The 17,486-nt window shown below is 49.8% G+C and overlaps 1 protein-coding gene and 1 non-coding gene across 3 annotated transcripts; one reads left to right on the forward strand and one right to left on the reverse strand.

Annotated features, from left to right (window-relative positions):
* Window positions 1–1,433: 1,433 nt before the first annotated feature.
* LAX1 (lymphocyte transmembrane adaptor 1) lies at window positions 1,434–11,929 on the reverse strand. 2 transcript variants are annotated; one of them, XM_012758858.3, is made up of 6 exons: window positions 11,648–11,929; window positions 11,113–11,308; window positions 7,997–8,109; window positions 7,101–7,208; window positions 6,409–6,488; window positions 1,434–3,791 (listed from the first exon to the last, which is right to left on the reverse strand). In XM_012758858.3, exons 2-6 carry the CDS (start codon window positions 11,199–11,201, stop codon window positions 2,898–2,900), a joined length of 1,284 nt encoding a protein of 427 aa, XP_012614312.1. In that variant the 5' UTR covers window positions 11,202–11,308; window positions 11,648–11,929; the 3' UTR covers window positions 1,434–2,897. The 2 variants fall into 2 exon arrangements, with proteins under 2 accessions (XP_012614312.1, XP_012614303.1); XM_012758849.3 differs by having other exon boundaries at window positions 11,113–11,363.
* Window positions 9,977–10,080, forward strand: LOC142864022 (U6 spliceosomal RNA). The gene has a single exon (XR_012914620.1). It is a non-coding gene; the product is annotated as a U6 spliceosomal RNA (small nuclear RNA).
* Window positions 11,930–17,486: the final 5,557 nt, after the last annotated feature.

Raw genomic sequence — 17,486 nt, forward strand, 5'->3', positions numbered from 1 at the left:
ATCAAGCATATAAAATGAGACAATGACTCAAAATTTCCTGGCAACTAATGTGACAAAACAAAACTCTAAAGGGAAAGAAAGAATTACAATTTAGTAAAGATCTTCATGGATTTGTTTATAAAATTTTTCAGAAGAGATAATAAACAGAGCGGATACCTAGCTAATATGAGACAATCTGCAATTTATTAATCATTCTTTGTTTTTCTTTTCTGAGACGGAGTCTCACTCTGTTGCCCGGGCTAGAGTGCCGTGGCGTCAGCCTAGCTCACAGCAGCCTCAAACTCCTGGGCTCAAGCCATCCTCCTGCCTCAGCCTCCATAGTAGCTGGGACTATAGGCACATGCCACCATGCCCAGCTAATTTTTTCTATATATATTTTTAGTTGGCCAATTAATTTCTTTCTATTTTTAGTAGAGACGGGGTCTCGCTTTTGCTCAGGTTTCGCACTCCTGACCTTGAGCGATCCTTCCACCTCGGCCTCCCAGAGTGCTGGGATTACAGGTGTGAGCCACCGCGCCCGGCCTAGATCCCATAAGTTTTCATCCTCTCTTAGTTATGAGAATGCTTTCATGACGGCTTTAAAAATTTTGTTCTGTTCATTTAAGCTTCATGCTCACATCGGATACAAATCTCTCCTGACTTGATCAGGTGAGGTTGCTGCAGCCCTGCTGCCCCTGCTCACTAACCCTAACCGGCCACCAGTACCAGACTGTCACAGTGTCCTCTGTGTAGCATGAATTTAAATGCCCCCGCTTGTGGAGCGATGGTCTGTTTTCACTCACAATGCTTCCAACCCCAGATGTATGGGTTTTTTTTTTTTTCCCCTTGCACCAGTCAATACTCCAGCTCTGTGGACACCAGTTGGGTATCCTACAATTCAATTGCATTCCGACACTAGCCAGCGTCTCCTTATTTACAATAGGTTTACTTATTTGTCTAATCCAAGTATACATTTAAAGTAGTTTCAGAATTGCTATACTTCTGTGAGATACAAATTTACAACCAGAGCTGCAGTGTTTGTGTGCAGTGCTTTATGTCCTCATCTGACAGTTTCAGGTCAAAACATTGTTTTCCAAAGGTAAATGTCAGGGTCTGGTGTAGTGTGGCTCACGCCTGTGACCCTAGCACTCTGGGAGGCCGAGGCAGGAGGATCGCTTGAGCTCAGGAGTTTGAGACCAGCCTGAGCAAGAGCAAGACCCCTTTTCTGCTAATAATAGAAAAATTAGCTGGGCGTGGTGGTGCACGCTTGTAGTCCCAGCTACTCGGGAGGCTGAGGCAGGAGGATTGCCTGAGCCCAGGAGTTGGAGGTTGCAGTGAGCTACAATGACAACCACTGTACTCTACCTAGGGTGACAGAGTGAGACACAAAAATTCAAAAAGTTAATTGTCAATTATTTTTCCCTCCATCCCCTTCAGTGAGGTTATGTCATACATTTGTAATACAATTAGATTTATTTGTCACAATTTGCATACCATCCTGGGTCCCCCACAACCTGGTTAATTTTTTAAAATTTGGGTACAGTAAAAGTCCCCTCTCTGTGGCACACCGTTTGTGGGTTTTAACAAATGCATATTGTCATGTATCCACTACCACAGGACCATATAGAACAGCCCCATCATCTTAAAAATTCCCTCCTGCAGCCCCTTTGTCGTAAACTCCTCTCCTTTCCCAAACTTGGCAACCGCGGATCTGTTTTCCATCCCTATGGTTTTGCCTTTTCCAGAATGACTCATAAATGGAATCATGCACTATGTGGGCTTTTAGGCCTAGCTTCTTTCGCTCAGCAAAATGAATTTACGATTTGTCCATACGGTGTGAACCAGCGGTTCGTTTCGTTTCTTTTTACTGTGGGGCGTGGAGGGACTCACGGACTGCACATCCGCAGTTTGTCTTTCCAATCACCTGTTGAAGGACATCTGGGTTATTTCTAGTTTTTGGCAATTATGAATGAAGCCGTCATAAACAGCCATGTGTGGGCTTTTGTGTGATTGTGAGCTTTCAGTTCACTTGGATCAATTCCTGGTAGTGGAATGGCTGGGCTGTATGGTAAGTATATGCTTGTAAGAAACTGCTGTTGAACAGCTTCCCAAAGTGGCTGTCACGCTTTGCAATCCCGTTGGCGACAAGTGAGAGTTCCTGTTGTTTCGTGTCTCCGCCAGCAATCGGTTGGTTGTCCGCACTCTTTTTAAAATGGCCATTGCCCGCCCACTCCAGCCCAGCTTCTTCCTTCCTTTGGCCTCTGCTTGGATCATAAAACAATCTCTACTCTTGCTATGCAGGCTGCTGGCATCCGTGAAGGTAGTGATTTAGACGACTGCCTATCTCCACCGTGCACTAGAGTACTTTCCTGTTTTGCCATTTCCTAACAGTTGTACAAGGCAGTTTCAGCGACATTCTCAGGTTGGGTGAGAGATAATAGCACCCTGCTTGAGAAGAATTCCTCTCTGGCTTTCTGAAACCTCTGCTTTTCTTTTCTTTTTTTTCTTTTTTTCTTTCTTTCTTTCTTTTTTTTTTTTTTTTTTTTTGAGACAGAGTCTCACTCTGTTGCCCAGGCTAGAGTGAGTGCCGTGGCATCAGCCTCGCTCACAGCAACCTCAATCTCCTGGGCTCAAGCGATCCTCCTGCCTCAGCCTCCCGAGTAGCTGGGACTTACAGGCATGCGCCGCCATGCCTGGCTAATTTTTTGTATATATATTTTTAGTTGGTCAATTAATTTCTTTCTATTTTTAATAGAGATGGGGTCTCGCTCAGGTTTTGAACTCCTGACCTCCCACCTCGGCCTCCCAGAATGCTAGGATTACAGGCGTGAGCCACCACGCCCAGCGGAAACCTCTGCTTTTCTGCAGCCTCTTAGCTCTCAGCTTAACCAAGTAAATGCATCGAAATACCAGAGTGATCAAGGGTCTTCGCTAGACTCTGCAGTGACAAAGGATCCAACGGGATGGACCACTTCGTGTGGCTTTCCAGCCAGGTACCTGGATTTTAATTCATGAGGAAGGCGCTGAGTGCCAGGCCCATGCTCAGAGTCCCTGCCGCCTGGCTTGGCAGCCAGCACGTTCTCATAGTCATCAGAGTCCTCGTCTGACATCTCTTCTCTGTGTGTCGTCTGACTGTTCTCACTCTGTGTGGATGGCTGAAAGGCCACATAATCCTCTGAAGCCAAGGACCCTCTTCTGACAGGTTGGATGTGGGTCTCTGGGCCATCTGTCCTGCCCTCAACACGGCCTGTGTTTGAGGATGTCGCTTCTTCATCAACCTGCTGCAGGTTTCCACTGGGATCTGCTGGCGGGACATTTTCATAATCTCTGCAGCACTGACAAGCCACGTGAGGCTGCGTCTCCTGGATGGCCCTGAGATCCAACCCCGTCATGTTGACATAGTCATTTGAGGTCTGAGAAGAGCATTCCCCGTCACTGAGAGAGTCACTGGCCTCAGGTTCTGGGGACCAAAAGCTGGTGCAGTTCACAGCATTCCTGCAGTCCTCGAGTCTCTCTGCAGCAAACTCCAGCTCCTGGGCGCTTGGAAGAACAAGCAGATTTCTGGAGGGGCTGTTGGCAGACGCCAGAGTCTCAGCAATCTCTTCTGCTGTGGGGACATTGACATAATCATGTGAATCCGCTGAAGAAATGTTCGTGCGGTCTCGGGAAGCTCGGACATTGGAGCATTGTGCCAAGGGAGTGAGGTTTCCGCACATCTGGGGCACCGTGGCATTGTCGTAGATCCCCACCGCGAACTCCTCGGCATGGATACGGGCTCTGTGCACCTGGGGGACACTTCCTGCCCCGGGAGGCTACGAGGAAGAGGAGAAAGCCAGTGATAAGATGGAAGCAGAAATATGGACAAAGCCTTTCTTCCTTAAAAGCTCTAAATCAGGGGTCCCAAACTGCAAGGCTCTACAGACCACGTGAGTGTGAGTGCAGTAGGCTGAGTTTAAGAAGAGCAGCAGTGTAAACGTGATGACAAATTGCAGCTGGTTTTCGGCCACAGGGTGGGGCTTCAATGGCAGAGTGGGGAGAAAGTATTGTTAGGTAGATAGCAAGGGACCTCCGAGACTCTTCCTAGGTGACAAAAGTGGGTGCCTTGCCTTGGTGCTGCCTCCAGCAATTGTCCCACCTGAGAAGAAGGACAAGGGTTCCCCAGCACCCCAGTCTTGGTGCTGCCTCACCTTAATCCTGCTCTGAGCAGCTGCCACACCTGGGGGAAGGAGGAACCTTTCTAGTCTGCAAAAGAATAGAACATGGCCTGGGGCAACCTAAGGCTAATGATTACCATGTTGTTAGTTAACTGTCCCTCAAAGTGGTTCCATGGTGACACCTGAACGGTGAGGTGGGCCCATCCCAGACCCCAGACCATAATCAGAGCTTTTTTGTTACGACAGAGGGGTCCATTTGCCCTTCTGTTGCCAACGTACCTTGCTCTTACTCTGTAAACCTGTATCTTGCTCTTGCTCTGTAAACCTATCTTGTCCTTCCCTAATAAACTTTGGTTCCTGCTAGCCTTGCTTTTGGTGTGTCTGGCCATTCTTCAGCCAAGAGCATACCAAGAACTGAGGACGGATAAGATTACCACTCCGAACCCTGACAGTATTGCAAACTGGAGAGAGTTTGCCTCCTCGGATCACAGTGAGGGACAATACAGCTCAATGGCTAAAGGAAGCTTAGATTCAGCCTTTCCACTTTGTGCTGGGTGAGTTTGAGCACTTTACCTACTCTCTCTGGCCCTTCATTGCCTAATTTATAAACTGAGAATCATCATAATATCTGTATCATAAGGTTTTGTAAGGAGTAAATGGATTACTATATACAGTGTTTAGCATAGCTCCTGCCACATAGAAAACACTAAAAGATGCTTGCCGTCATTATTAAAGGGACAACCGATACCCAGACTTAGCTGATTATTGCCACTTAGGGGTGCTGGTTTGATGTTTCCAGAACTTCTAAATTTTCAAGAAAAGCTGGACATCCGGACTTTAAATGTGGGCAACGTATTTAAAATGTTTTTCACATCCTATAGAGTGTAAGCCAAACATGTCTGTGGGTTTAAGACAGTTTGGGACCTAAATTCTAAATGCACAGTCCCCTCAGGGCCCACCCAAGTCCCGGAACTGGCTTTGGCAATGGCCCCTCCTCTTCCCTGCCTTCCGTCAGCCACTCGGACTCGCTACTCCAGAAGTCTTCCAGGTGGGAGCAGAGTCCAAGGAGTGGGAGGAGGGGGAGGGGAAGGTAGCAGCACACAGGTGGCTGTGTAGTAATTGAAACTAAATCTCTGGGTAACAAGAGGCTGAGTAAGAACAGTCGTCATCAGTGACATCAATGCACTCCCCCGGGGACGACCACAAAAACCAAACGAACTAATTTTTAAACAAACAACCTAACTATCAAAATCAGCACCCTGGCCAGGCATGGTGGTTCACACCTGTAATCTTAGCACTCTGGGAGGCCGAGGAGGGCGGATTGTTCAAGGTCAGAAATTCAAAACCAGCCTGAGCAACAGTGAGACCCCATCTCTACTAAAATAGAGGAAATTAATTGGCCAACTAAAAATATACAGAAAAAAATCATCCAGGCATGGTGGCGCACGCCTGTAGTCTCAGCTACTACTCGGGAGGCTGAGGCGGGAGGATCGCTTGAGCCCAGGAGTTTGAGGTTGCTGTGAGCTAGGCTGACGCCACGGCACTCACTCTAGCCTGGGCATCAAAGGAGATTCTGTCTCAAAAAAAAAAAAAAAATCAGCACCCCGATCTTCAAAGCATCCCCTCTACTTTCCTTGCGTCTTTGCCACAAACTGTTACTGGATTCCTGCTTCGGAGCCAGATCTTCAGACTCACAGATCATTATCGTTAATTGTAGCATTCCCCTGGTAACCTCAAAGGTTATCTGATTTTTGATCAAACACTTTCTACATCAGCTACGGTGCGGAACGACTTACGGATGTTTCTGCTATGACTGATCATTGAAACAACTGGACACAGGCCCTACAAGTAGTTCCCAAAGCAGGGCTTTAAGTGTGTTCCGAGCACCAACAATGTCCCAACATTGGACATTTGTGTGTCCTTTTGAGGTGATTCTTTTGAAGGGGGCAACACCCATTTGGAGAAGCGCGTTGTCCATGTGTTTGTGAAAATGATCCATTTCAGCTCTAACATCAGGTACTGGAATGCAGGTGCTCCGGTGCCTTTCTTAAAATCCCAAGCACTTGCTCCTGCCCTTCTTAATTTTTCTCCCTGGGTATAGGGAGGTCCTGAGGCTGGTCTTCCCGATTTATTAATAGGGCGGCAGGGCCAGGGCCAAAGGACACGCTATATTTGCAGTGAAACCAGATCCCAGCCCTAGAACTCTTTCCCCTCAGTTCTTCTGCCAGAGGCGTGCCGTTCTCCCTAGAAGCTTGCCGTGTCCCTGGGCTCTTACCGCGTGCTCGGGGCTGTCAGGGTTTCTGGAGAAGAGGCTCTCGGTACTGAGAATACAGCCACCGCTTGACTGAAGTCTCCCTGAAAGGACGGAGATAAAATCCTGAAGATAGTGGGCCAGCCTCCGAGGGCTCCAGCCTAAACCATCCCAGCATCGCGGGGGAACCGGGTTTGCACCGTGTCCGGAATTCCCAGCCTGGGGCCTGGTGTCCTGTGCTGCAAGGCTCAGGGCTACAGAGGGGACGTGCTCGGAGACCTGGACGCCCCCTCAGCGTGTGTGGCATTAGCGGGTGCTAGCACAAGGGCTGGGGGGGGGCGCTGAGAAGGAAGCTCCTGCAGCGGACCACCCTCCCACCCGTCCCTGTCCCCTGCCTATAATGCTGGCACCAAGTTCTCCTGCATGTATTCCTCAGGCCTAGACACTCTGGGCTTTCCGCTACTGCCTTAACATCAAGGAAGCACAAAACCCCTACCCAAAAGGGCAGGGGAAAGAAAACAAAAATAAAAACACCACCCCCCAGCCCAGAAGTGACCCTCTGCTCCCTTTGTAGAGCTCTCTGCCCCCCCCGCCCCCCAGCTGCAGCTTGCAGTCTGTGTGTCCTGCTCTCTGGAGGGCAGACGGGTGTGAGAGCTTAGGGAATGTGAGCAGAAGCTTGAGCGTCTGCACGCCGTGGACTAGAAGGAGAAACCTACCCGGCTCTTCTTGCCACGGAGGCAAGAGGTCATAAATGTTTTTGGCTCGTTGTCTGGGCCGTGGCAGAGTTAGGGGCCTGGCGGCGACTTGGAGGTAAGGAACTTGCCCTGCAAGGCGATGAGAGAGAGAGAGGGTCAGCAGGGTCGGCGGCAGGGCGTGGGGGCCAGCAGGGTCGGCGGCAGGGCGTGGGGGTCAGCAGGGTCGGCGGCAGGGCGTGGGGGCCAGGCGGCTGCTGAAGGGACTCCCCGCCCTCACCAGGGCTTGAGCTAGAGGCATTTCCACTTGCGCTGGAGGAATAAGGGACTCGGTGGACAGAAGCAGGAAGGGGACACTGGGCATGGGGGTCCCAGGGCAATGTCTGTCCCCGTGGAACTCAGATCGGCACTGGGCCGTAGGAGCCACAGCTCAGGATCTTAGTGAGACAATGGCCAACGTGTTGGATAAGAAAGAACTGAGGACTCCCCCTTGCAACAGTTCATCCCTGGAAAATAAACCGGGCTTTAAATGCCAGGCTAGATTATTTATCTATTCATTTATTTATTTATTTATTTATTTTTTTGAGACAGGGTCTCATTCTGTTGCCTGGGTTAGAGTGCCGTGGCGTCAGCCTAGCTCACAGCAACCTCAAACTCCTGGGCTCAGGTGATCCTCCTGCCTCAGCCTCCCAGGTAGCTGGGACTACAGGCGTGTGCCACCACACCCGGCTATTTTTTTCTATTTTTAGTATAGATGGGGTCTTGCACTTGCTCAGGCTGGTCTCGAACTCCTGAGCTCAAGTGATCCTCCTCCCTTGGCCTCCCAGAGTGTCAGGATCACAGGCGTGAGCCACGGTGCCGGGCTTCAGGCTGGATTATTAATTCTGCTGTGTCTCAGCACAGACCAACAAGGGACTCACGCTTCTTCCGTTTGTTCCAGTTGCACGCGATGCAGAAAACTGTGACGACCAGGAGGATGATGGCAAGGATTCCCGCAAGCCCGGAAAAGATGCTGCTGCTCTGGCCTGGATCTCTAGGAGGACAACAAAATGTCATGGCCCGCCTGCAGGAGGGCAGGGAGGCAGGAGGGTGGGGAGGCAGGAGGGCACATTTCCTTCAGGAGCTAGAGCATGAAGGTTTGGGATGGGAGCCCAGGGAGGGGAAGCTGAGGGGCGTGGAAAGCATGGTGGAAGAGAGGTCATCTCTGGCTTGGGCCTGGGAGAAGGGAATTATCCCTTTTGGATGCCTACTGAGTGCCAGGAGTTTGCATGTGAAGTTTATCTTTACAACAAACCTATCTTGCTTTGCGGCCAACTAACCTGAGATTTAGACACCGAAAGGTAAGGCAACAAGTCAAAGATGACACAGGTAGGAAGGAGCAGAGAAGGACTGTGAATCTAGGGTTATTCGGGTCCAAAGAGCATGATCTTTCCACGCTACCATACTGTCCTCCAAACTTGCAAAGTCAAATCCAGCGAGCCCTGCAGTCTTCTCACTGCCTGCTCCTGGGCTTCCTGGCTTGCTCAGAGGAGAGGATCACCCAGCTCACAATTAGGGAGTGGCCTGTGACAGAGTCCAGCTTGCATGAACTTGAATAACCCCCACAGCATCCACTTGTGGAGCTGGTCTCCAGGCGACGCTCCACTGTTGTGCGGAAGTGAACCAGTGCAAGTTCTGCGTTACTTTGCCACTCCCCGGCCGGGCTGCGGTCACTGCTTTGCTTTGCTAGAGTGCTGAACAGCCTCCAGATGACTGCAGCCCCAGAGGGCCACTTCTACTATAACGGGAAGCAGCCAACTAAAGTCACAGCAGGTGTCAGTGAGCTGACTTACTACTCCCAAATATCAGAAAACCAGGTCATCTACCAGGGAAGGATTTTGTTCCCCTGAATTTTAGGCTCATTCATCCAGCATTCTACTGGGCCTTTCTAGCTGCTGCCAACAGACGTCGCAAACCAAGACAGAGCTCCGTTCTCCATCTGCGAACCTCCTCTTCCTCGGGGGTTTCTCGTTATCTAGTGGCCTGGTCGAAAACCCTGGAGCCATTCTTAACGGCTCTTTCTCCTTCCTGCCCCATTGCCTGTCGGCCAGCAGATTCTGTCTGCTCTGCCCTGGCCCACTGTCCCTAACCCAGCCACCTGGTCTAAGCCGCCTTGAGTTCCACATGGACCTTTGCGATAACCTTCACAATGGGTCTCCTGGCTTTCGCTCTTGGCCCTAACGTACTGATTTAACACGAGCCAGTGGGATCATTCTAAACAGCAAATCAGATCGTGTCCCTCCTCTGTTTGTAATTCCCAGGGCTTCCCATCACACTTAGAACAAAGTCCATAGTCCCCACCCAGCGAGGGCTTATTGGCACCAGGTGATCTGGCCTCCACCTACCTTCTGACCTTATTTCCTGCCACTGTCCCTCTGACTGTGACTGCCAGGCCTCCTTGCTGTCCCTTGGCCACGCAAAGCACTATTCTGACTCAGACCTGCCACTCCCTGGCCCAGGAGCCCTCCTGTCCCAGCTGTCTGCATGGCTCAGTCCCTCATTGCATTCAGGCCTCTTCCAAAAGGTCACCTCCTTAGACAGGTCTTCCCTGGCCACTATCTATGACTTGCAGGCCCCTTGCTTTGGTCTACTCTTTCTTCATGGCACTGGTTACTGGTCGATACTGTAGTATATATCCTTTTGTCTATCTGTTTATCACCTGCCTCTCCCGCTGGGGCTGTAAGCTTTGGGAGATCATGGGCTTGTCTATCCTGCTCGCATAGTGCCTTAAACAGTGCCTAGTACTTAGTAGGGCCCTGATGAATATTTGTTAAATGAATGAGTGAATTAATAAATGAGTGAATGAATATAGAAATAGTTTTAGGGGGTTGCTTCAGGTTTCTGACAACTTTTGTGAACTCCTTCCTCGTTTGACGGCACGTATACTAAAATTGGAATGACACAGAGATTAGCATGGCCCCTGTGCAAGGATGACACACAAATTCGTGAAGCGCTCCATATCTTAAAATATTTTTTGAAAAATACAAAAATTAAAAAAAGAAAAAAAAAAAAGAACTCATTCGTCATCATTGCCATGTCTACCTGCATTATCCATAATAATATTTATTTCCCCAAATTACAGCAATTTTAACTTTATTATAATTGGGTTGTATTTTTATAAGAGCACTGAAATTTATTTATTTATTATTTATTTATAATAGCACTGAAACACCTGCCAAGGTTCCTGAAGTTCCGATTCCTAATTAACCTTTTTTCTTTTTTCTTTTTTTTTGAGACAGGTGCTTTGTTGCCCAGGCTAGAGTGAGTGCTGTGGCGTCAGCCTAGCTCACGGCAACCTCAAACTCCTGGGCTCAAGCAATCCTCCTGCCTCAGCCTCCGAGTAGCTGGGACTACAGGCATGCGCCACCATGCCCGGCTAATTTTTTCTGTATATGTTAGTTGGCCAATTAATTTCTTTCTATTTATAGTAGAGACAGGGTTTCACTCTTGCTCAGACTGGTTTTGAACTCCTGACCTCGAGCAATCTGCCCACCTTGGCCTCCCAGAGTGCTAGGATTACAGGCGTGAGCCACCAAGCCCGGCCTAAATAAAGGTATTTAACGTTCCAAAAAATACGTATCTTTATTGCATCTGTTATTACGATTTTCATTCATGGCAAGTTTTAAGCATCTGAAAACACACCCTCAGGAAATTGGGCCTTTTGTCTCCAGACGGAGTTTGCTATTGTTGTTGTCTGAGGAGTGCCCAGTGGGACTTGAGAGAGGAAAGACCGAGGACAGGGGTCAGGGCTCCCGAGGGGTGAGAGGTCAAAGCAACTTTTCCTCTCCCACGACATCTCCTTTCCTTCCTTAATACCTTCCTGTCCTCCTGTCCTCCCAAACCCTAATACCCTCCTAGGGTTTGGTGGTCTCAGTGGACCCGAGCCTTGGTGTGAGGGGCAGCAGCACTGCTGGGGACCATGCCCTGGTCCCCAGGGAGGACCAGGACCCTCTGATTAAACCTGGGAAGGTGGCGCTCACCTCCCCAAATCACTCACCTGTCCAGGGTGGTGGGAGTCACCCACAGGGCTCCGGGCTCTGAGGTCCTCCCTCTGATTTCCGAAGGGGTCCTGTTGGTGACGTCCATTGTCTCGGAGACCTCTGAGATGCTCTCTAGCTTCAGCTTCTAAGTCTTCTCTTAATCAAAATCGGTAGCCAGCATGTCCACTCCTTTTCTTGGCTCTTCCTGAGTTGCTGACTCCCAGGAGACAAGGCACATTTGTTTGTGTTTTGCATATCACCAAGTGTCCTTTTAGTAGATAACATAAAAATGACAGAAAAGGTCCTCATCTTCACGTCTTCCAAACACTCCCTAATGCACAACTTTGTGCTCTCAAAATTCCTTGTTAAATCTTTATCAAAGTCCCCCACAAAAAACTTTTGGTTTTTAGTCCTTTTTCTCTAAAGCAGCCAATCTTTCTTTCTAGAACTTTCTCCCCTCCGTCCCCCCCACAAACTGCCTGCCTTTTGTCTACCCCTGAAATGTCAGGCTGAGTTGACCCAACATACAAAAACAACAGGTTTGGTTTCTACCTGAACGTGGGACGATGCCCGCTAAGGGAGGTGGTATCTCCTCCGGGTGACGGTGCTCCACAGGGAGGTGGCTCAGGGGGAGCCCACGGCCTCTGCCTGCTGGTGGGGACATGAGGTGCCCGGACGGGGAAGCTGCCCAGAGGCCCAGGGGAGCTTCCGTGAGAAACTCATCTTCCTCTAACCCCGAAGGAAGAGCAAAAAGAGCAAACCACTTCGCCAGAATGGAAACAGAGAGTCAGTCACAGGAAGCGACGCCACCAATGTGCTAATGATGCACAGGGTACAGGAAATGCCACCGAGCCCTTAATAAGACAGAAAACAACCGGATCTTCAGCCCCCTGCTCCCTGGGCCTGCCAGGTGCTCTGTGGTCTGTGATGGGCGTGATTAAAAATGGGGCAGAGTCGCAGAGGACCGCGACGGTTCGCCCCAGGAGTCCGAGACGTTTAGACTTGTACAAGCCTCTGGGTTTAGAGGTTTTTTTTTTTTTAAAGAATGTTTTTAGCAAGTCTAGGTAGCACTGTGAGATTTTTCTTAGAGAAAAATGCAGGTCTCTGGGCCCCAGCTTCTGGTCGAGTGGGTGGAGGCTGGCGATGGGGGCAGGCTTTTTAAATAGATGCTTTTCCAGGTGATTTTTGAAAGAGCTGGTTTGCGTTTCACATTTTGAGAACCAAAGCTCTGGGTATTGTCCCAAGAGTGGCGCTAATGCCGCCGGGTTGGCAGGGCCCTGGGAGGCCACCCGGCTGCCTCCTGGCTGTGTGGGCTCCTGCACAGACAGGTCCCAGTCTGCGTGTCATGCACCTGCCTCAGAAGCCAGGTTGTTTGTCCCCAGGCTACCTGCGGTGTCCCAAACTTTGAAGATTGCTAGAAGTTTGTTTCTAATCCCCTTGCCCCTCTTTCCCTACTAGTCTCCGTAAACATCCTTTGCACCCTGGGACAGCCCCAAGAGAAGCGGCCACTAAGGTTGCAGTGAGTACGTCAAGAGCTCGCTGCCTGCGCTTCCCACGAGGAAGGGGGCTCCCAGGCGGGTGGGAGGGAAGACGCCCAGTGGCCCCGTCACCACGCCTCGGGCCCATCTCTCTCCCCAGGGCACATGGAGGACCTCGGCTTCCCCGAGCCAGCAGCCCCTGCCCGGTCCGCGCCCAGGCTCTCAGCGGCCCGCTCCAGGGAGCTCCGCCGTCCGCGTGCTGGGTGCCCTCCCTCCCAGCAGCCTCACCTGCGGGAGGCAGAGGTGGCTCAGAGGCAGCCGGCTCTGGAGCTGGAACCTGGGTCTCTGCCCACTTCTCCTTTGGACGGGGTCTGAGTAAGAACTAGGACTCCTCACAAGATCTGTCACACTGGTGGCAGGGACCGGCGTCCTGAGCCATTGGAACCAATATCGGGCTGTGTGTGAACTGGCAACTTGGAAGGTGGTACTAGAGACGGGCACCTTAGAAGCCTGACTGCTACTTTAAAAAAATTTTTTTTAAAAAGAACTTCCCAGCCAGGTGCAGTGGCTCACGCCTGTAATGCTAGCACTCTGGGAGGCCGAGGCGGGAGGATCGTTTGACCTCAGGAGTTCGAGACCAGACTGAGCAAGAACGAGACCCCATCTCTACTAAAAAAAAAAAAAAATAGAAAGAAATTACCTAGACAACTAAAATATATACATATAAATTAGCTGAGCGTGGTGATTCACACTTGTAGTCCCAGCTACTCGGGAGGCTGAGGCAGGAGGATCGCTTGAGCCCAGGAGTGTGAGGTTGCTGTGAGCTAGGCTGATGCCACGGCACTCACTCTAGCCTGGGCAACAGAGTGAGACTCTGTCTCAAAAAAAAAAAAGAAGAACTCCCCCCTGCGTGTGATCATTTCAGGGCCTGGCTTCTCTTATCTACGCCACTGCTGCAGTCAGACCCATCTTCCCTCCAGTTTCCCGGTTCTCTCCTGCCCCCGCAGAGGGGAACCACCTCCTCAGCGTGGCTTCCTGAGTCCCCGCTCCCAGGCTGCTGGCAGAGCGCCAGGTTTCCAGGCTGTGGCCCTCGCCCCCTCCAGCCCTCTCTCCGTTCACTCCCCAGGGGGCAAACCCTGATTAAATCAACAAATTAAAACAAAGAGTATCTGAAGTGATTCATCGTCACAGTGGAAGAAAACCATTGATTCCTGGGGATCGGGGTGTGTGTCTTAAACCTGATTGCTCTAGTGTTTTCCTTAAGCTGCTTTTATTGATTTTAAGTATTAAGATTGGTTTTATTTATTTATTTATTTATTTTATTTTTTTTTTGAGACAGAGTCTCGCTTTGTTGTCCAGGCTAGAGTGAGTGTCGTGGCGTCAGCCTAGCTCACAGCAACCTGAAACTCCTGGGCTCAAGCGATCCTCCTGCCTCAGCCTCCGGGGTAGCTGGGACTACAGGCATGCGCCACCGTGCCCGGCTAATTTTTTATATATATATATCAGTTGGCCAATTAATTTCTTTCTATTTATAGTAGAGACAGGGTCTCGCTCTTGCTCAGGCTGGTTTTGAACTCCTGACCTTGAGCAATCCACCCGCCTTGGCCTCCCAAGAGCTAGGATTACAGGCGTGAGCCACCGCGCCGGCCAAGATTGGTTTTATTTTAATTTAATTTAATTAATTAATATTTTTTGGAGACAGAGTCTTGCTCTACCGCCCAGGCTAGAGTGCCGTGGCATCAGCCTAGCTCACAGCAACCTCAAACTCCTGGGCTCAAGCAATCCTCCTGCCTCAGCCTCCCGAGTAGCTGGGACTACAGGCATGCACCACCATGACAGGCCAATTTTTTCTATATATTTTTAGTTGGCCAATTAATTTCTTCCTATTTTTAGTAGAGACGGGGTCTCGCCCTTGCTCAGGCTGGTCTCAAACTCCTAACCTTAAGCGATCTGCCCGCCTTGGCCTCCCAGAGTGCTGGGATCACAGGCGTGAGCCACCGCGCCCGGCCTGAGATTGGTTTTAAATAGACATAATTTGTGTAGCCAGGTCAGTAATGTCCTTGGGATAGGGCAAGTACCTGCTATTTTGATGATGTTGCTGACACCAAAAACTTTTCAGAAGTCCTCTTTGGAAAGACAGAAGCACTGCATTAGAAAGAGTTAACTCAAATTCTGGACTCAAATTCTGAATTACTACTTGCCACATCTTGGCAGCTCATCTAATCTCCTTGGGTGTTTCCTTGGATGTAAAATGACAATAATAATGGTACTTATATAATGCTATTGCAAGAATTAATTGGGCTAACAATGAAAAATGCTTGGCATAGGACTTGGGGCATGTAAGAGCTCATTAAATGGGGGCCACTATTATATTATTGTGACATTAGTCTCATTTATATTTAATTGACGGCTCTTTTTAGCCTTTTTCTTTTCTTCTCTTTTAGTTTTTTAGAGATAGTGTGTTTCTCTGTCACCCAGGCTAGGGTGCAGTGACGTGAGCATAGCTCACAACAGACTTGAACTCCTGGGCTCAAGCGATCCTCCTGCCTCAGCCTCCCGAGTAGCCGGGACTACAGGCATGCGCCACCGGGCCTGGCTTAGTTTTCTATTTTTTGTCGAGATGGGGCTTTGCTATGTTGCTCAGGCTGGTCTTAGACACAGGCCTCAAATGATCCTCCCGCCTTGGCCTCCCAAAGTGCTAGGATTACAGGTGTGAGCCACTGCACCCAGCTTTCTTTTCCTCTCTTGATGCTTACCTGCCTGCCATCCGTGTGTTACTTTATTTTTTAAACACATGTTTGTGGGACATCTCCCATTGCATGGTACTAGGCACTGGATTTGTACATAAAACAGATGGGGTCCTTGCCCTGGCACAGTGGCCAGGCTGGCTGGCTAGCCCCGGGCATGCACTGTGCATTCCAAGCAGACCCAGCTCTGTCTCACTTTTGTGAGTTGCTTTATGTGAGTTGTTTCTTTTTAACGGCAGTTTCTTTTTCTTATGTAAAATTCCAAAAAGAAAAACCTTTTAAAACTTTATACTGATGGGGCACATGGCTCACGCCTGTAATCCTAACACTCTGGGAGGCCAAGGTGGGAGGATGGCTTGAGGTCAGGAGTTCGAGACCAGCCTGAGCAAGAGCGAGACTCTGTCTCTACTAAAAATAGAGGCATTAACCACATGATGTGGCATGCACCTGTAGTTCTAGTCACTCAAGAGGCTGAGGCAGGAAGATCACTTGAGCCTAGGAGTTTGAGGTTGCTGTGAGCTATGATGACACCACTGCACTCTAGCTGGGGTGACAGAATAAGACTCTGTCCCCCAAACAAAACAAAACCAAGCAAACAACAAAAAGCCCTTTATAGCCGTTATTTCTGGGTGGTGGGGCTTGAAGCATTTTGTTACTTTCTTCTTTGAACTCTTACTGCTTGAATTTTTACAAAGATCAAGATAGATCAAGCGTCTTTTTTTGTACTTTATTTTTTTTTAGAGACAGGGTCTTACTCTGTCACCCAGGCTACAGTGCAGTGGTGTCATCATAGCTTACAACAGCCTCAAACTCCTGGATTCAAGTGCCATCCTCCCACCTCTGCCTCCCGAGTAGCTGGGACTACAAGTGTGCACCACCATGCCCAGCTAATTTAAAAAAAATATATAGAGAGAGTCTCGCTCTGTTCAGGTTGCTCTTGAACTCTTGACCTCAAGTGGTCTCCTGCCTCGGACTCACAAAGTGTTAGGATTACAGGCGTGAGCCACTATGCTGTGCCCAGTGTCATTTTTACAAAAAACAAAATTATTAATTAATTAATTAATTTATTTATTTTGAGACAGAGTCTCACTCTGTTGCCTGGGCTAGAGTGCCATGGCATCAGCCTAACTCACAGCAACCTCAAACTCCTGGGCTCAAGGGATCCTCCTGACTCAGCCTCCCGAGTAGCTGGGACTACAGGCATGCGCCACCATGCCCAGCTAATTTTTTCTATATATTTTTAGTTGCCGAATTAATTTCTTTCTACTTTTTAGTAGAGACGGGGTCTCACTCTTGCTCAGGCTGGTTTCAAACTCCTGACCTTGAGCAATCCTCCCGCCTCGGCCTCCCAGAGTGCTGGGATTACAGGCGTGAGCCACCGTGCCCGGCCCAAAATTATTATTTTTAAAAATGTGACTCCAATGCCACCACCTCTGTGAGCCTTCCGCTGCTGAGACCTGGGTCTTCCACCTCTGCGCCCCCACGGCGCTGTGCGTGAGACTGTGCGAGAAGGTCCCTCACGTTGATGGGACTGCCTGTTTAAATGTCTGTCTCCCCAAAGTAGACTTTGAAGCCCTTGGGAGCAGGGACCGTGTTTTATCGATTGCATCTCTGGCATTAAGAACGAGGCCTGACCATACGAGCCGATTGGACCCCCGGGAAGTTCAAGAAGTTCTCCTGGGTGAGTCTGCCACAGTGGATCAGCGAGCGTGGCACGGGGTGTGATATGCAGACGACAGTCAGTGGCTAGTCCTCGTATTGTGCGCTCATCAGTCAAAGAAAAGAAGGCCAACCCCACTGTCCTCTGCACCCTCACTGGGAGGGGACCCGGGGTCCTGTGTTTGTCTCCTTGGCCCTACAAAGGTGTTAGCAGTGGCTTTTGTATTTCCTGGGCCAAAAAAAATGTGCCAAAATTGCCCATGTGAAAGACAGCCCCAAGCAGGCTTGGTTTTTGGAGGTTTGGGGGCCGGGACTCCCACGTTAGGGTGACACAGGAAGCTTCATCGTGACAACCCGTCACCTGCCCTTCCTCATTCATCTGCCTGTATCCTGCAGGCCTCGGCAGTCCAGGCAGTTCTGACACGGAACACAGGCAGCGAATGCCGGCCTTCTAAGTTGAGCCTGTGAGAGAGTGTGGTCAGGACAGAAAGATTTAGAACGGACAGA

This window comes from Microcebus murinus, chromosome 23, assembly GCF_040939455.1.
Source record: "Microcebus murinus isolate Inina chromosome 23, M.murinus_Inina_mat1.0, whole genome shotgun sequence".
NCBI lineage: Eukaryota > Metazoa > Chordata > Mammalia > Primates > Cheirogaleidae > Microcebus > Microcebus murinus.

Coding starts and splice junctions, on each gene's coding strand:
- LAX1 (XM_012758858.3), bottom strand. CDS start 11,201: ATGGACGTCACCAACAGGACCCCTTCGGAAATCAGAGGGAGGACCTCA. Junction 7,209..7,996: donor CTGGAACAAACGGAAGAAGC/GTGAGTCCCTTG, acceptor ATCGCCTTGCAG/GGCAAGTTCCTTACCTCCAA. Junction 3,792..6,408: donor CTGACAGCCCCGAGCACGCG/GTAAGAGCCCAG, acceptor TCTTCCTCGTAG/CCTCCCGGGGCAGGAAGTGT.